A 19,655-nucleotide genomic window follows, 5' to 3' on the forward strand; every position below is an offset into this window, starting at 1 on the left:
AGAGGATCTTCCAGTCTGCAAACACTTAAAATAGAACCAGGATGAAATTGCATAAAATCTTGCAGATATCAAAAGTCACACAATCCACAGCGAAATAGAAACTGGGAAGTGACAGGCACTAAAAGAAAATTTTAAATTTCCTCTTCTGTTATGCAGGAGAGGCTTCCTGCATCAGAAAGAACTCCTTTCACTAGTTTTACATTGATAGCAAGAGAAAACCTCAACAACAACCCAAAACAATAAATCACTGTTTTTTCCTTATTTTAAGAGCTAATGAGTGAAAAATAATGCATGAAGTCAGATTCTTGCATACAACTATGAGGAGATGCCTGTAACCCTTGTTTTCTTCTGACAGACTATATTACAAACACATCTAACCTCAGAAAAAAAGGTTCTAAATAATTACTTCTACATTATTATATTTTCTATATTTGTGAAAGTATTTTGGCTATAGAAAGGACATTATTTTAATCAAGGGATTAATGAGAAAACTTGACATTCAAATTAGCTGTTATTCAACTACAGTTGACAAGCATTTTTCATGAAGTTAATTTTGTTTCCTTCTCTCTCTCTTTTTTTTTTTTTTTTTCCTTTCCTTCCCCCACTAGCTCATAAGAGTTATTTTACCTTGTGGGCACTGATTTCTAGTGCAGGTTGTTCCACTGAAGGGCAGCAGAGCAGCCAAATCCCAGTTTGCTGGTGCTGCTGAGCCCAGCCAGCCCATCTGTGGGTAATTTCAGCACTCACAGATGCACCAATAACCACTGGCAAAGCTGATCTAGCACAGGCTCAGAGTTCACTTCAGACAGATGTTCTGGCAAAGCAGGAGAGTTAAAATTCAAAAAACCTAAAATCCAATTAAAATATCACCATTATCCACTCGGGAAGCAGAGCTTTGCCCTCCAATGTACTTGGAACAGTGAGAAATTGCACCCTGAGTGTTTTTCTTGCATTTCTCCAGTTTCCCTCCCTGCTCCTGTGAGTCACGCCCTTGCTATCCCACCTCACTTATTTCTTTGGTTAGCTGCTTGCTAACTGCAGCTTATTTGCACTTAAAATAGCCATTATCTTCTAGCACATCTAAATAATTAGGCTAATGACAGCAGGTTTATTTCTGTTGATTCAATAATGCATCACAGATAATATCACCATCCCAAGTCTGCTCATTTAGGAGTCATTAATAAGGCCTTCCACCAAATGGCAGAGTTGGCTGGCATGCTGCATTCAAACAGAATAATGAGGTTGCAGTTAGCTTTGTTTCATTTGCTCCTGAATTCTTATGTAAATGGGTTTTTCCTCTAGTGTTTCTCCATCATATAAACACCCAAATTTACTCCAAAAATGAATTAAAAACTGCCTTCTCTGTGTTCAGCTGAATTTCGGAATGCTGGAAAAAAAGCAGCAAATAAATACTGTGGCCTGTACCATACTCTCATATCAATGATCTTTATTATTGATCATATTATTATAGTAATTATAGCCACAAAACAGTGTCAGCCCAGTCCAGGTCACAACTACTCTGGGCAGCAGAAGACACCAAGGGCTGATTACGGCTGGAGATTAAAAAGAAAAGCCCATCCCCACACAGATACCAAACTGACCACTCCTTGACCTTTGACTGAGAAAACACTTAAATTAAAAGATCATTAAAAACATACATTCAAATAACTGGAAGGGTTGTCTGACTATAATGTATTCTAATGGTTTTTTCCAATCTTGGGTTTATAACTGAAGTACTAAAATTATCCTTAGAGGCTGCAGGACCACAGAAGGGGATCTACAAAACATACCAGGTTTGTTCCTTGGGGGATGTGAACTGCCAACAACAAGAAACACACTTGGTTTGAAAGCATTTCCCTTCCCACCACACTGCCTGGGAAAGCAGCTGGCTTACAGCATCACTGGTGGTTGCTTACTACAAAATACGGATTTAAAAAAAAAAGAAAAAGAAAAAAAAAAAAAAAGAAAAAATAAAAAGAAAGGAGGATTGGGTTGCTAAGTGCCAAAGCTGAGTGAAACTGCACCCCACGTTACAGGACCATGAGATGAGGTTTACCTGAAAGGCACTGATTTTCTCCCTAAACAGATCAATAAAACATTTTGGAACCTAAAATAGTGGGATCTGATTCAATTCAACAGAAAATGGCTTTCAAGGAAACTATGGCTACTTTAAGTATTTAAATAGTATTCTTTCATCATAATTCAACAAATACATTTTAAAAACCATTGGAAATCACAAATGCTGATTGCTGTCTTTAAATTTCCCTTTATGTATTTACAGATACACAATTTCTGTACACAAAAATAACCAAGAGCCACACACCAGGCTCATAAATACATTTGTAATGCCATACAGCAGAGGAGCTGTTTTAACTGGATTGCATCAGTTACAATCCTCTGTCCAACAACAATCACCCTCAGGTGTTTATGAAAGAATACAAGTCCCAGTGCTGCCCACAGTAACCTGCAAAGATGGACATCCTACATTTTGTTGTAAGAAATACCATGCACTAATTTAGACAATTACTCTTCATTGTTTTTGTTTTTTGCATCTATCCAGTGGAAAAGCTGTAGAATAGCACAGAAAAAGCCATGCTTTTCATGAGTCATTGAGTCCATAATCCCTGCCTTATGAGTCAGATCATTAAAACATCAATATTCCAATCAATATCAATAATCAGCTCAACCTATGCTTTTCTCCCATTTCACTCATCTGTCAATCCCTTCACAAGGGGAAGGGCTGTACCATGTATTCCATGAATTATATTATATATATATATAATATGAATATATTAATATATATTAAATAATATTAAATATTCCATGGCCCTATATATATGTATTCCATGGATTCCATGTATTCCCTGCACAGCAGCTCCTCCACCCCTCTGATCATCTTCCACCTTTCCCTGGACCACAACTCTGAGACACAGGACAACCAAAATTTGTGTACAGCAGCACATGTAACACCATTCCCACTCCAGCAGAGACAGGCCTGTGTTTTCTGTCTTGAATGCCTCCTCTCAAAGTTGCTAAATATTCAATTTGCTTTTTCTGACAGCTGTCAAGTATCAAACTAATGCTGCTGAGAACTCCATCTGATATTTCCAAAAAAACCACTTCTGAGCAATAATAGTCATGCACGCCTTCATCAAGGAAAGATTTCCATCTATTATGAAATTCTCAAAGTGAATTTTATTCTGGCACTCAGTCCTTCAGCTTTCTGCACTTTCCAGTCAGTTTTAGTTCTGCCTGCTTGGAACAATCCTGTCTCAACAGAAATATGTGTCATTACTTTGTCCCTTTTACAAACTGAACACTACAGATTCCCATGGACTTCATCAATCCCCTTCACTGTAAAAAATCACCATTTATTCTTTCCAGTGAAATACTGGCAGATCCAGTGGATTCATTGCACTTCAGCCTCCTGGTTCATGGATGTGCCCCTAAAATCTCCCCATCACATCTCTCTGTGCTGAGATGCAGATCCCAATTTCCAGTCTCCACTACCAAAGTGTGTCTGAGGCTGCTGCTCTCTCCTGGGTCTGGCTGCATTTCCCCCTGCCCTCCTTGTCTTTCCAGTGAACTCCACTCCTCTTTCCTCAGCATCACCTGTACCTGCTACCTGCACCTCATGTCCTTTTTTCAGCAATGACTGAATCTGCCACAGACAGGACTGGGAGATCTGGATTCCATCCTATGTAATTTCTTGAATAACTGTGCCATCAAGTGGGTTTTGCCTTCCAGTCCAACTTTTTGCAGGTGTTCCATTGATGCTGCAGTCCAAGGAGCCAATCCACCCCTCTGAAGAACAAATCTTTATATGAAAACCTTCCCAGCTTTGCTGCAGATAGCATTAGTCCTTGGAATTTTGGAATTTATTATTTTCAGGTTAGAATATTCTCATGTGGCCTTTTCATACATTTTAGGGCTTTTATTCTTTCCATTCTGCACTATTAACAATGAAAGAATGATGTTGTTTTTCTCCCCTCTGTTCCTTCAGCATTGAACCCAGAGAGCCCACAAAGGAAGGGACAAAACCTCCCCCTGGAATGCAGCATGGATCCATGCAGGACTTCACTCCCAGGTCTGGGGGAAGCAGGAGAAACATCCCACAAGAGGGAGAGGTGGGATGGAACAGAAGGAAGAGGAAGAGGAGTGTGCCTGGGACAGACTGATGAAATCTCCAGAGGGTGCAGACAAAACAGTGCTTGGGATAATTTCCCAGCTTTGAACAACAAAAAAAGGGCTCCCAAGACACCACAGAGCAGTGCTTGGATACCACCAAGGAGCATTAGTGAGGGGGCTGTTTACAAGGATCTGCATCTGGGACCAGTGTTCTGAAAGAAATAACTTATTGGCATCTGGAGACAGAGCCACAGTCAATTTAAATATGGGCCATTTTCTTTAAGAATATGAATCATGAAAAAGATGTCTCCTGTTATATCAAAGTGTCTTTCAGGGAAAACAAGATGATGATAAAAACACCCCTAAACCTACAGAGGATCAGTGTATTTCATTTAACTGCACATCAGTTGGTACAAAATATTTTTAGCATTTCAACAAGTGAACTTTAGAGCTGCTTTAAAAGTAGTCTCTGAAGAATTTTACTGTTCTGTCCCTCTGGTACCAGCAAAGCTGAAGAAAATCCCAACTCTAATGTTATTCATCAAGTTGTGCTAATGCAGGTTTCCTGTGGTTAAACATCCAGAACTAAATTAGTAATTTTTATCCATATCTTATCATACACAGAGTGTGCTGTTCTGAGCATACCTGTAGCTTGTAAACCTGTATCCTCCTGGACACACTCCTTAAATAAACATTCCTGAGTCGTAATAGGAACTTGTATTGAGCTGCCATCAAATCACTTGTGTACTATCTGCTTTCATTAGTTTTAGTGGTTTTCTTGTCTTATTAGCTCTCATCGATGTCTTATTTCTCTGGGTGAGTGTTATTTGAAGCCAAACGAATCAGGTATTCAGAATTTCTGCCTTGAATGACAAAGACACCTCCATGAAGCTGGTTCTGCCCTGATCCACCCAGCTCCTTTTGTCAGATTATTCAACTATTTTAGCAGAACTGATCCTCTCAAAGTGTGATCAGAGCATACAGGGGAGCAGAGCCCAGTCCCAGAGATGGGACTTTTGCCAACTAATCATTTCCTCTCTATCTTCAGGTTGAATCCTCTGCAGATCTTGCTATTTGCATGAGATTTTTGAGTAATTCTATTTCACAATTTTGCTGCTAGGTTTCATCCATGGTGCTCCAGCCTCCTGCATAATTTTCTTTACAGCTCCCTGTTGTATTACTAGTGACCAAGGTACAAAAAACTTGTCAGACAAAATGAGCCCTATTGCCTGCAGAAACAGGCTTGGAACCAGAAAACACAAATATTTGGAAACCATAACTCATGCTGAAATTTTCTTTGGGGTTTCAAGGAATCTGAGTGGCAAAGCAATTGATTTGTTCTTCAATATCCTAACCTGGCTTACACAAAAGATAGAAAACCGTCTTAAATTATTTTATCTCTGAAATTTCTATTACTTGTAGGCTGTGCGGATCTAAAAATCAATAGCACACAACATCTTGGTCTGATAAAAACATAATTTGTGAAGGATTTCAGATCAATTCTTTTTCTCAGTGTAGGCCCTATATATATATATATATATTTTATAACTATGTCATTTAGCTGTGCAAACTATCCTTCAAGATAAGGGAAAAAACCACCATTAAAACTCTCAAACTAACAAAACCACCCTGCCAGTGCTTCTCTTCTCATTTCTAGGTGTGCTCATGAAACAGTTCCTCTAGGCTGCAGATAAGGAAAGCAGAAACTTCACAGTGAAGAAAGACAGGAGGTTTTTAGGGTGTGGCAAGGGTAGGGTTAATTTTCATCACAGAAGCCCTAGTGGGGCTGTATTTTGAATTTGTGACTAAACCAGTGCTGATAAAGGTTTTGTTGCTATTGTCAGGCTATGGCTGAGCAGTGCCAGCACAGCTTATTTGCCCTGATTAGAGTTCAGTGGTTTTTGATTAGTCAAAGATAAACTGCTCTGGTTAATTCATTAAGAGATGTAAACATATTTCAGAAGTGTAAAATATAAAGGCTTAACCGCTTGGTGAGAAATCCCAAATTGCTAAACCCCAGTGGTAGATTCTAGAATGCTCCACAGTCAGAAGCAGTTCTGGGAGTACATCTCTGTATCTGATATTAAACAGTCCTGAAGGAAAAGTAAATGCTGCCAAATACAAATCTACTTTGTCAAGCTCCTGTTGGTTCACCTATTAAAATTTCTTAAACGACAAAGCGTGAGGATAAACTTTTCATTTTACAGCAACAGATCTTTTTACTCCCCAGAGCTCCCCCTCCCTGGAGATGCATTTTCCAACTGCCCAAATTCCACTGCAAATTCAAAATTTAAAGACCTATCAGATTTCTAACATCTTACATCTTTCAGGAGCAGTAAAAATTCCCACATAGGATGTTGTTTATTGGAATTACAGTACAACACAGACTTGTGAACTCAGTAACTAACTTCAAATGTAATGATAGGACAAAAAAGGAAATGAAATTTTCTCCACCTCTAAACTCTTGCAATCCAAATCCAATGCTCCTGTTCACTCCCCACTGGAACAGAACCAGGCTGTGCCCAGGGATGCTCAGCAGGATCTCAGATCAAAGAGCCATCTAAGATGGCATAGATGGGCTCTGAGTGCTCTGTGTGCAGGGACAGTGATTCCCACTGACCTCACCTTTATCCTGAGTGACTTCAGCTTTTCCCAGAGTGACCCCACCTTTACCTGAGTGCACTGCTGATGTTCAGGGCTCTCCCTGTCCCTGGCCAGCCCTCCCTGCCCCAGCCATGCCCAGGCTGCAGCTGCAGCCAGGATGGAGCAGCACTCACTGTGGCAGCAGCAGTGTTCCCTGCAGCAGCACTCCCCAAAACTCAGAGCAGCCTGGCCACGTTTGAAATTTGCTGTACTGAACTGCCCAAGTGCCTGCCATGGCTGTACCTCCACTCTGCATAACCAGAAAAAGTCTCAGAAGTCTGTAAGATCTTCAAAGAAAAGGAGATCAAGTGTATATCTTTATTAAAGGATGGGGACACCCTTAACATGACCCAGATCATCACTAGGAATGTCATATTTCAATTAGCTTTGCCCTGTGCTGATAGGACTTTGCATATCACACACTTTCCATACACATTTAATAACTGCAGGATTTTCTTATGGAAAAATTTCAAATTTTTATGAGACAGGAAGGAGCATGAAATTATAAAGCCTTTTTCACTGTTAAATGAAAAAATCATTAACAATAAAAATTGCTGGATTAGAGGCAGGGCAGAGGAAAGATGGCCCAAGAACACAGGCAATGATTTGGGATTTGAGAAACACGAATTCAAATCCTAGCTCTGCTATAGTTCTTCTCCTGGCAAATCACTCAAGGCTGCTCAATTTTCTGGCTTCTCCTTCTGTAATAAAGAGATAATAGCACATACTAATCTCACAGGAATATTGGGACTTGATATCTCTTAAATGCCATGGAGCTGTGGAAATGAACTTGATCAAAACCCCCTTAATGCTGCAATCTGGAGAATATCCAGAGTTCAAACAATTGCCAGTGGAAGTATTTGGGGTGTTTACATGCATGTGGAAACTTTCATAAAGCCTGAATAAGAAAATGTCTGCACTGTGATGTTTATGAAGGAAATATCTCAGTGGTATCAAAAACAGTCTGCTATGTACAGTAAATTTACAGGTTCAGGCCAGACTACATTTAACCCCAAGGCTTTTACTTGGTTAACTCAAAACACCACTTGGAAAGGTGGAGAATTTAGAAAATTCACAGAAGAATCCATCAGAAAGAAATAGGGACTGAATTCTTAAAAGAGAAGAATAAGAAATTAGGAAATTGTTATGATATTTTTTATATGTATATTTGTACACAGCTAAGGGAAAATTACAATGCTAGTTTTAGTTACAGTTATAATTTGCAATAATATACAGTGATAGTTAAAAAAAAATTAATCTATTATGTTAGGAGTCTGCCTCTTATTTCCAAAATGTCTTATTCATTTCAGTGAGCCTTATGCCCCTAAATCTGCTTTGAGAGAGTAATTTTAGCTGCCCAAATAAATACAGAAATCATCTGCAGCAGTGATAAACATGATCCAAACAAGGACAGTGTTTTCCTTTACTTCTGTAGGAAGATCGTGGTTTCAGTGAATTGTGCAGCAGAGCCACCTGTAAATCACAAGCAGACCCCTGATACTCTGGTCTGCAGCCCTTTCACCATTCAGGAAATGACAAATTACAGCAATGGTTTAACTGTATAAATAAAAATATAAATAACTCCTATAAACCTGTTCCCACCTTATTGCTCTTTTGTCCAAGACATTGGTGATTTTACTCATATAAACTTCACATTAATGATGGCAATAAAAAAATCCCACAACGTTTTCTTCCCCCATGGGAAATGGAACCCTGGAACATGAGGACTTTAAAAACCCCAAGCCCACCAAATTAAACAAAAGTAGTGTATTTACCTCCCTAAATAGGAAAGCACATGTCTAGTGAAACATATCTAACTAATGGAAAAGGAATATTAAAAATCAGCCACCTAACAATTAATTACCTCACAGCAGCACTAAGGAAAAAAAAATCTAACACAGGTCAGGCTCAGCTACCCTAGTTAAGCTTTTTCTGAAGCAAAAACATCCATGAGAATATTCTGCTGCTCATCATTAGGAGTGGGTAAATGCCTCACTGCTCCTGGTCCTTAATGAATTCCTACAATAACTGTTGGAGATATTTGAAGATATTGCAAAACAACAATGAATAATATGACAGTGGAGCAGATCCTAACAACTAAACAGTTCCCCATCCTAGCTCAGAAAAAGTAATGGAGCAGAACTTACTGCATCATTTACACTGTCTAACTACCATTCTTCATCCCTTTTTTATTGTAATTTGCACATATCAGTAATTCAAAGTGCTGCAATTTAAAAAATATTCAACTCTCTAGACTAATACTCTCATTCAGACTGCATCAGAATAGGGAGAGATGAATAAATAAGAATACCATCATTAAATTTTTTCTTCTATATTTATTAGAATAAAGTTATAATATTGGTTTATTTCTAAGAGAATTGTGGTATTTTATAATAGGTCTCTTTCCCAATTTTGTGTTTTTCATGCCTCTCAAGTAGAAATCCCTAGATCACACTAAACACCTCAGACTCCTCCATGGCATGTTATAATGTTTTGGAGAATAGATTTATTGTTTTAACAATTTTTAAAGATGTGTTTAATGAGGAGGAAAAAGGACTCATAATGCCCTATAATATTTTCAATAACAGCTATTTGTCCCTTATTCTATTCTGCATGTTTACAATTCCAAGGAAAACAAAGCTCACTCTAAAATTAGAGAAAAGGGGTTTAAATGCCTTTTTTTCCATGCCTTTATAGGCCCTTCCTACAAGAGCCTCTGTGTCAGTGCCAGGCTGCAGGAAGAGTGAAGGTAAGACTGGAGAGCAAAAACCTTTTAGCATAAATACCTTTATATCCAGCAGGGTTTAAAACATGGATAGCCATGGCACACCTTCCAGAGGATGAAGCTGTCAAATTAACATGAAGCAGCACTTCTGGCTCATCCTTTCTCCATTACTTTCAAATCTCCCAGTCAAGGAAAGGTGTTACTAATAAACCAAGATCACTTAATTACAGTATGTTTATCAAATTATGGAACAGCTGTTGCTGTATGCACAACCTGAAGAGTGAGAAAAAAACAGGATGGGGAAGATTTGTATAAACTTTCTGCCAAACACTGAAACATTTCTGAATTTTTTTTCTTTTTTCAGAGAATTCTGGTGCAATACCGAAGGGAAATGTCCTGTTTGCCAAAGGATGCAGCTTCAGGCAAGGGAGGGGCATAGGGGAGGGCAAAGCACAGCAATTCATCTTTCAGAATAAACTCGACTCAAAGAAATGCAACACAGCCCAAGTGTCCAACCCAGTGAGCTGAGAGTCCTGCCAGCTCCATCTCAGCTCCATCCCTGCTCCATCTCAGCTCCATCCCTGCTCCATCCCAGCTCCATCCCTGCTCCATCCCTGCTCCATCTCAGCTCCATCCCTGCTCCATCCCAGCTCCATCCCTGCTCCATCCCTGCTCCATCTCAGCTCCATCCCTGCTCCATCCCAGCTCCATCTCAGCTCCATCCCTGCTTCATCCCAGCTCCATCCCTGCTTCATCCCAGCTCCATCCCAGCTCCATCCCAGCTCCATCCCAGCTCCTGTGTTCCAGTTCTAGCTGGGATACCCCAGCCAGAGCAGGGCTCATGGTGTGCTCCCAGCACTGCCCTCTGCAGCATTCCCACCTCAGGGAATCTCAGTTTGTCTCAATGCAATGGGCAAATCTCTCCACATCAGGGGATGAGTGAAGACTCTGCTTATCTGGGTTTTACATCCATTTCTGCTACAAATCCCCTGCCAGCCACTATTTGCCCTTAATTTCCCACTGTAGATTTGGAACAATTCTATCTCCTCTGCCTGTCATGTTTATTTTCAGTGGTTTTCTGGAGCTGTCTTCTATTTCTTTGTTTACTGGTTTGCTCAGTGCACTGGCTGGAGTACTGCAGGCATTACTGCACCATTAATAGAAGGTCAAACACCTAAATCCATAGGCTGTGGAACTGAATTTTAAACTCCAGGATTTCTCTGTAGCTAGGCTGTTAAAACTAGACCTACCTCAACATATTTCTCTATCAAAACGAAATAGGAAAACACTGCAAAGCAACAACAGCTAAGAATTGAACTGAAATTCAACCAAAGGACACTGAATACAAAATTCAATTATTACAAGAAATTTTTGAGGAGGGGCAGATATTTGTTTCAACACATACAATCCCATCACCTTAACACCCGTGTGCTGGACTGGAATTTGTGGTTGGGAATGCTTTTCTGCAGGCAGGGAAGGGGACAGAGCATCCTGCCCAGGCAGATGGAGCTGCCAGCAGCCAGCTCCCATCAGAGCTGTGTCCAGGCAGCACTTGGGGCTGGGGCTGAGCCTGCTGACACTGGGACCCCTCAGCTATGGATGCTCCTGTGCTGGGCTATGGGCACCAGGAAAATCATCCTCAAATGATGCACGTGGAGGTTTGGGATCATTAAACCTTCCTCGGGTTCCAAATGAGCCTTTTCTTCTTTCTTGCTGTATGTGCCCAAACCTCTGCTTTAGCTTGTTGAGGGGAAAAATAAATATCTTTTTCCTGGAAACTACATTTGTAGCTACTGAGGCACTGTGTTCACAGCCAAATTAATGTTAGCTTCCTCAAAACATGCTGTGATTATCTCAGGGACTGCTATCTCCCCCGTGCTGGAAACCCCAACCTCCTCCGTGCAATTTTTACCAGAATTTTTCTAACAAAAGCTGTCAATTGCATCAAGTTCTGCTAAGGGCTGTAAGGTTATTCTGTGCTAGAAAATACTGTTTGTGACAGAGGGAAAGCTAAAAGCAACAAGCATGCTGAGCACTACAGAATTGATTTAAATCTATCCTCAAGATGAACAGGCTTTTTTTTTCATCCAGTAAGCCAGGCAGTCTTTTTAAAATAATGAAATCTTATTTCAAAGACATTAAGAGGAAGATTGTGTTCAGTGTAGGAGAATAAATACAAAACTATTCTTTTTTCTAGCAAGGACTGTGTGTCTAATTTTTTCAGTGACATGAAACTTTGTGTGTTGGGGCAGAACTCGGCTTCTCACATTAATACAGTGCAACAGTAGTCTATTATTTTGTCAATAGCCACGTACAACACAGAACAAAGAAGAGTGTACTTAAAAATGTATATAAGGCAAAAATATACTCAGCCTAATACAGAACAAGCTATGCTCATTACCTAATACAAAATATCTGAGAACTCGAGTTTATTCTAAGCAGAGAATTATTTAAACCTGTTTAAGAAGTATAAAATACACATCTACCATGAATTACACAGTTTTGCCTGATACTTCTGTGTTTACTGCAGTACAGAAAGTTATATCCTGAATAAAAATTGCTTAATCACTCTTGGTTTTATGTATGTGCTACAAAGAAAAACTTTTTAAAGAATAAATTCCAGGTATGAATGAGCAACAAGTGTTTTGGATTTGAAACCCTCTTCTCAGAAAGGAAGACAAAAAATTCATCAGCACAAATACCTTTTTCACATGTTCCATAAATTTTGGTGCTTAATTCATTATATTCCCTATTCTGACTTTACAGAGAGCATTTTCTGAAAGAAAGCATGATGAATTAATTATCCATAGCTGTTCCTAGGGAAAGAAGTGTCTGTGAACAATCTGTACACAAAGTAATCAGCCAAAGGTGACACAAACACCACAGTGACTAACCCAAACACTACAAGGGAAACAGGAGAGAAAATCACTTTAGCCTACAGCCAAAGCCAGGCAGGATTATTTTCTTAGCATGTCACTGCCCACTGAAAACTAAAACCATCAGATCCTTGTTCTCTATTAGCCTGGTGAGGCAGCAAGCTGGAGAGTGCAAAGGATTTCTGCATTAATTGTGACAGCACAGAGATGTGTGGGAAGATCAAGAGGCAAGACAAAAAGCAGGGACTTACTGAGAGGAGGCTGCACTCATGGAAACAATAGGCACCACTCGCATGGGGCTGCTGTGGAGTTTCCTGGGGAAAGAAAAACACATTTTTATATGTTATGAGGGATTCAGGGCAGCTCCTGCTTGTGCCCTGCACTCATGGAAGGCTTCAAGAGTCAACAAAAAAATACAATTTCTAATGCACTGCATGTGTCACTGCACACACTATTGGGTCACAAGTGCATTTTTACTGCAGCACAAAGTCAAACAGCAAAATCTGGTTAGTGATTCACAAGTGTGATTTTATTATTTATTAAACATTCCATGGACAGTAAATATGTTCAGGCAGTTTGCAATGCATGTGAAACCAAAAATCTATGTTTTCATTGCAAATTTGCCTACTAAAATAAGCATTACTAAGCTATAACTGTAAATTTTCCCCAGCACAGGTTTCTGTTTCAATAGGAACCCACCACTGTAATTTGCTTTTTGTGTATCCTTGAACTGAAAATTTGCAGCATTTTTGCAAAAGAAAAATTATTGCAAAATGCACAGCCAAAAGGAGGGCATTCAGAAATTATTTTACAAGCACGTATTTGGGAATTCCAGGAGGGTGACACTCTATTCCATGCCATTCTTTCTTATTAATGAGCAACTGTGACATGTAACATTTTACTGAATTATTCACTGAATTTTAGTAGGTGCAGTAAGCTCAGCCATGTTTTACCTAACAGATTCTCCCTACGTGCATTTTTCATTTCCACATGCAAATGGCAATATGCACTCTTTGATACAAATACTCCAGAAAATAGAATTGTTGTCCATATTTTGAGTCTTCGAAGATAATACACACCTAGGTCAGAGTATAATAAAATCATTCTGTGAGTAAATGCAATATACTTTTTATCCACTGCAATAAAATACCAAACAGTAAACATATTGGGTAGTTATTCACAAAATGTCCTGACCCTTATATGTGGTTTAACTTTAAACAAAAATAAATGCATAAATAAATAAATAAATAAAGTTTCTTTCTAATGCAGCTTAGGGAAAATGGGAACAAGAACCAGCAGCAGAAAGGCACATGATCTATAAACATGCATTGCATGTTTATAAACAGCATTGCAATGATCACACACACTGATAAAAGAACTTGAGAGTTTGGAAAGGTTCAGGACCAGCAAGCACCCTTGAATTTGTCTCCTTGGAGCTGGGGCCATCAGTGTATGGTTGTATGAAGCAATGTTCAGGAGGAAATACTGGAAGGGAGGAGCTGGAAACTGCCAGTAGCTTTGTGTGAAAAAACCCTACTGTAATTCTGATAAAATCCCATTTGCAGGGCTCAGGATAACCTGGTTGTCTCTGGGTTTGGGATCACCCCTCATTCTTTACACTGACATGAAATGCCACTGAGAGCTGCCCACACAGCAATCCTGTGCAGAAACACAACATGCACATTTCCAATGCTAAACTTCCTTCTCCACAACTGCCCTAAGTTGTAGCTTAACCTAAAACAGGCAAGTTTTGCACTCCTATGGCTCAGAAATAAATTCCCAATCAGCAAGGTTTTGCTTGCAGCTGGTATTACAGCATTTTCAGGTGACAGGCACAGGAAGAACAGCAGAACCCTTCTGCATGGTGCTGCTCTGTTCAGAGACAAGGGAAGCTGCAGGGGCAGCTGCAGCAAGTCCAGCTGAGTGTGCAGGGAGAAGTTTGGCAGAGATGATGATCTATCAAGATTCACTTAAAAATGGAAAAGTGTTTCCAGGTGAAAGTGTCAGTACTGAAACTCCTCCCTTTGGGCAGCAGCTCAGGCAGCCCAGAGAAGCCAAGGCTGTTCTGCAGGGTCACTGAGAGAGAGCCCCAAGTCATTGAGGCTTCATAAAATATCTCCAGACCCAAGATTCCCTAGGGTATCCAAGACATGTTATTATTTTCCAGTAGAAGTGGCTTCATTAAGCATTATATTAAAGAAAAAAAAAAACAAAAACAAAAAACAAAAACCTAAAGCAATAATAAAAATCACTAATACATATATACAATTACTAAGTCTGACTTAACATCTAGTGCTTTAGTCCTCTATCAAAAGCCTAAGTCTAAATTGATCTAATCTGATATTTTTTTAATTCTGTTCTAAAAATGCAATTAAACAATGATATCTGTTGCTGCAAGTTAAAAGCCATTCCCTTTAGATAACAAGCAAATACAACAAGCAGTGAGTTCTGCCATCATTAGACTTCTAACCATATTACTTCTATTTTGAGGCTTTTTTTGTTTGGTCTCAGTTTAATTTCCTGTCAGCCTTACAAGAGATTTCTAATGTTTGGGCTGTAGGATATGCTCTGATTAAAAATAATCTTCCCAATTACTGCCTGGCATGACTCTACTGCCACATGCACTCTGCCACTGGCTCCTGCATTTCTGTCAGCTGTAATTGTGTCTGTAGCTTCTAACTGTAAATGAAAACCCAGGGGGCATATTTGGGTTCCAGTTTCCTTTGCCCAGCCATATCTTTTAATTTGCACTGTCTGTCAAAAGGAGATGTTTGTAGGCACTAAAAGGAAATCCTCAGAACATCAGGTTAAAAAAAAAGGGAAAAGGAGAAAAAACGAAATGCAACTGGGATATGATAAACCACATTTGATATTTATGCCAGGATACTCAACACAGAGCAGCTCACTGCCTTGATTAGCCTTACAAGAGGGGGACTGAAACCATTTACTGAGCATTTCTAGCTGCACTTTATTACCATTAAATTTAACCCTGAATCTTAAGCATCACCTTAGTATGGCTTTTTTAAAAATTCAATCATTACAATGAATACTTACAGAACAGCATTTCTTATCACAGTGGAAAAAAATGATTATTTCTCAGGCTCTGGGCCCTGGCCTAAACTGTGCCATGAGGTTTCCATCTCCAGCCTGGCTGACCTCAGGCATGGCTCTCTTTGACCACACTGCATCTCCTCTCCAGCCTTTTGGTTCCTGTGGGATTTCAGTGGTCCCCTTGTCTCCATCCCAATGGGCTGCTGCTCCTGGAGGCCCCAGATGGACCCTGGGGATGTCACTGGAGCTCCTGGGGCTGTCACTGGAGCTCCTGGGGCTGTCACTGGAGCTCCTGGGGCTGTCACTGGAGCTCCTGGGGCTGTCACTGGAGCTCCTGGGGCTGTCACTGGAGCTCCTGGGGCTCTCAGAGCAGCTCCTGGGGCTCTCAGAGCAGCTCCTGGGGCTCTCAGAGCAGCTCCTGGGGCTCTCAGAGGAGATCTTGGGACTGTCACTGGAGCTCCTGGGGCTCTCAGAGCAGCTCCTGGGGCTCTCAGAGCAGCTCCTGGGGCTCTCAGAGGAGATCCTGGGGCTCTCAGAGCAGCTCCTGCAGCAGAAGCTGGCTCTTCTCCCCAGACCCAGCTGGGCTGTGCTGGCCCCTAGGGCAGCTACAGCTTCCAGGGATGTGCTGGGTGCATGTTCAGACCCTCACAGGGTCCCCTGTCCTCTCAGGAATGATGGAAAAGTCCCCATGTCCCCAGGGGATGCTCTGTGTGACAGGACAGGAGGGAATCAAGGTGCCCTGGACGGACAAAGCACCAAGCACAGGCTGTACCCTGTGAAGTGGGCACAGAAAAGCTCAAGGAGGAGAAAAAGCAGGAAGGGAGCTTTGTGTGGAAGAGAAAAATCACAACCAACTGCATGTGCAAGAATGCTGATGAGGGATGCATGGGACACTGCAAAGGGGAACAGCATGGGGACTATTAAAAAGACAGTTATTGCTACAAACAAAAATCAATATAAAAGGAAGAATACTGTAAAGTACTCTGAAAATAATTTTCTATGAAGTCTTAGTCCCTGATCTTTCAAAATCAGATAAATTTTTGTCTCAAAATGAAAGTGACACACAGCACATCTGGAATCCTAGGGATACAGAATGCATATTTTTATAAAAAGGAATCATGGAAGTTTTCTTTGTGATAGGAGGACAAACACTGAGGTTTGGTGAATGTGAGCAGGGATTTGTCCAAATAGCACTGAAAACTGAATGGCTTCTCTTGGCATAGGAACTGATGTGGAATATTAAATGCAAGTGTTAGTGCTCCATGTGTTTGCTGGTTGGTGCTCTGCTCTGTATTGTTTAGATCTGCACATGAGACATGGAAAGGTGAGAACAGACTGGATCTCAGCTCTGACCTGAACCTTGGCACATCACTCCAGGTGGAACCTTCCTTTTGTCTCAGTGCATATTCTGTGCAACAACAGACTGGTAACACATAACAGCTTCAACACATCAGCTGAAAGGTCTCTGCAGTGGAGATTGTGACCACAACTCTGTGGTGGTACAGAGGAAAATGGCACAGACCTGTTAAAATGTTATTTTTAAAATATTGTACAGGCTGTGTAAGAAGTACCTTGTGCCCCTCTGAGTCCTGAAGGGCAGCAGGGCAGCAAGTGCTGCAGCACAAAACCAGACTGTGATAACCTCAAGCTATCCTTGCTTCTATTTCCATATCTTACCTGAGATAAAACCATTATTTACAATGTATATCTCCCTACCTGTGACTGAAACTGCCAGAAGGTTTCAATACATATCTGATTTTTTTTAAAAAGCAGGTAAGCCACTGAGATAAAAAGGGTTACTCCTGTGACCGAGTCCATGTGGATATTTACATACCTTTTCAGGATTGAGTATGGCAGTAAACATATAATGAAGTTGAAAGGAATCTGGGTCTCAAAAAAGGACTTTTCATGATTTTGGCAGCAGAGGCAGCTGAGAGGCTGAGCCTCAGCTGTGGCACAGTCAGCTCCTCTGTCAATGCAGGGAAGGGACAAAGCCCAGGGCAGAGTTTCTCCATTCCTATTGCCATCGTGGCTCATATGAGTCCCAGAACTTTTCTTATTTTTGTTTACTTGTTTGTTTGTTTATTTGTTTCTCTCCACTTTGCTGCAGTACAGACTGATCTGCCCCAAGAGCAGGTAGAAAATTGCACCAATAGCAGGAAAAATAGCAGCAATGTTGCAATGTAGCTCTCAGGTTAGTGCTCAAAGGAGGTGCAGAAATAACAAAATCATTTGAAAAAGGTTAAACTTGTCTTCATCAGCCACTAGAGAAGTCATTCCACCAATTCAGAGCTGGATTGCCCTGAATCCCTTTCTCCTGACAAACACTAAAAAGTAGGAACATTATACTTCCCAAACAGAGGCTTTGCATTCTGCATTTTTACACTAGTGGTTCTCTCATCTATCACAGGTCAAGAAATAAATCACACCTCTACAAGCAATATAGTTTGGAGAGGAATATCCCATGCAGAGAGAAGAATGGTAAACTTATCTATTTTTAATTATTTTAACAGAATTTTTGACATCGTTTAAGAACTGTAGATGTTGATAACATTTGAAACCAAGGACTAGAATAAGAACAAATAAAAACAAACCAAAGCCCACCAGTTTATCCAACAGCTTTGTGATTTATGACATAATTATTCTTAGAGAAACAGCACAACTCTAGGCTACATCTCTGAGCCCTAACAGAAAAATAATAGTTAGAGAGTCCATCACATTCCACAGCCTGGAGCATGTCTCTTGTGGACAAAGCAAGGAAATATTCTAATTTGGGTAGATACACTAAATATCCCGATCCAAAGATATTTTTATCACCGCAGAAAATAAAAGCTTCATTTCATGCACTGGAGACAGAGAGGGGGTGGGATGGATCAGATGACAAACACCAATCTCCAGCAAAAAGGAATTTTGTAAAGTCATCAGAGCTTGAGGGGGTCCAGCTTTCCCCCAGGTGTCACACAAACCATGCTGAGGCATCCCCAGCCCCTGGCACCCACCACAGGCCACTACTGCAGAAAAGGGAGAATTTACGTTGCACAGGGACTACTGTAGCTTAATCAAAAGGGTTCTTACTGCTTATGAAGAAAAATTATTTCAGTCTGAAAAAGAGAAAAAAATAAAATAATCTAAGCCTGCCATATTAAGAGATCTACCCCTTCTATGTAAAATGACTACAACTGACTTGAAAGACAAGTTTGTGTTTGTTTGATACAACACAGGGGAGCCTTGGGCTGAAAGAATTATTTCTTGTTGCTGCTTCCAGCTGGGTGTAACTTGACAATGACTATAAAATGTAAAGTCACAAGTAGAGCGTAGTCCATGCAGATCCCATTGATTACAAAATGTGAAGTCATGAGTAGGGAGAAAGTCCATGCAGATCCCACACTGGAGTTCAAGTGCTCTCCTCTGATCAGAAGGAAAGAAAGGAGGAAGCTCAGCTATGCCCAGCAGCAGATTTTCCCCAAGAGTAACATGACTTTGCATGGGAGAAAACAGGATCAAAAAGTATAAACAGTGCAACCCATAGGCCAGGCACACAGAATATATCAGTGAAAACCTCTTGGGCTCAGATTGGTTATTTGCAAACAAACAAAAAAGGTGAATTTTCTTAAACTCAAATTCTTTCAGAAAAAAAAGAAAAATAAAACAAAACAAAACAAACAAACAAAAAAACAGATTTGTAAACATCACACATTTCTGACCAGGTCCACATATTTTTTCCTTCTCCATGACCTTCCCCAGCATCCAGGAAAATCCCAGACTGCAGGTAAGGGCAGCTCCTCCATCACTGCCAGCAGCAGCAGCTCCAGCCCAGAAGTGACACCTGAGAGATGAACCCACCCCTCAGTGGGACAGGAGCCTCCTGCAAATCCCTCACACACCACCCAAGCCTCACACTTAATATTCACACTGGATTGCAAGCTATGTACTCAAGGATAAAGCTCAGTAATAATAAAGATTCACAGTCTGACAGGCTCAGCATACAAATTCTCAGTGCAGAGCTCATTTTGAATATATATATATATTTTTTTTTTTTATCATAAAAGGAATAAGGAATTTTCCTCTTATAAAAGAAACAACAGTACTTCCCATTTAGTGAGGGAAACAATGGAATGAGAAAATATAATTTTAGTCTAAATCTATGTAGATATTGGTAAAGAAGCACCAAAATAAATATTTAATTTCAATATCAGAACACTGTGTCTCCCCAGTCCTTGTCCTGCTCATCA

The 19,655-nt window shown here is 40.4% G+C and overlaps 1 protein-coding gene across 20 annotated transcripts in view; it reads right to left on the minus strand.

The window, feature by feature from the left end:
• The window catches only part of RBFOX1 (RNA binding fox-1 homolog 1), a 1,017,140-nt gene that overhangs the window by 606,749 nt on the left and 390,736 nt on the right, over positions 1 to 19,655 (minus strand). For all 20 annotated transcript variants that reach the window (XM_079320738.1, XM_079320785.1, XM_079320750.1 and 17 more), the window contains one exon: positions 12,624 to 12,686. In XM_079320738.1, coding sequence (XP_079176864.1) covers positions 12,624 to 12,686 — 63 coding nt within the window. The remainder of the gene's footprint in view (positions 1 to 12,623; positions 12,687 to 19,655) is intronic.

This window comes from Erithacus rubecula (assembly GCF_903797595.1).
Source record: "Erithacus rubecula genome assembly, chromosome: 17".
In the NCBI taxonomy this organism is placed as follows: domain Eukaryota; kingdom Metazoa; phylum Chordata; class Aves; order Passeriformes; family Muscicapidae; genus Erithacus; species Erithacus rubecula.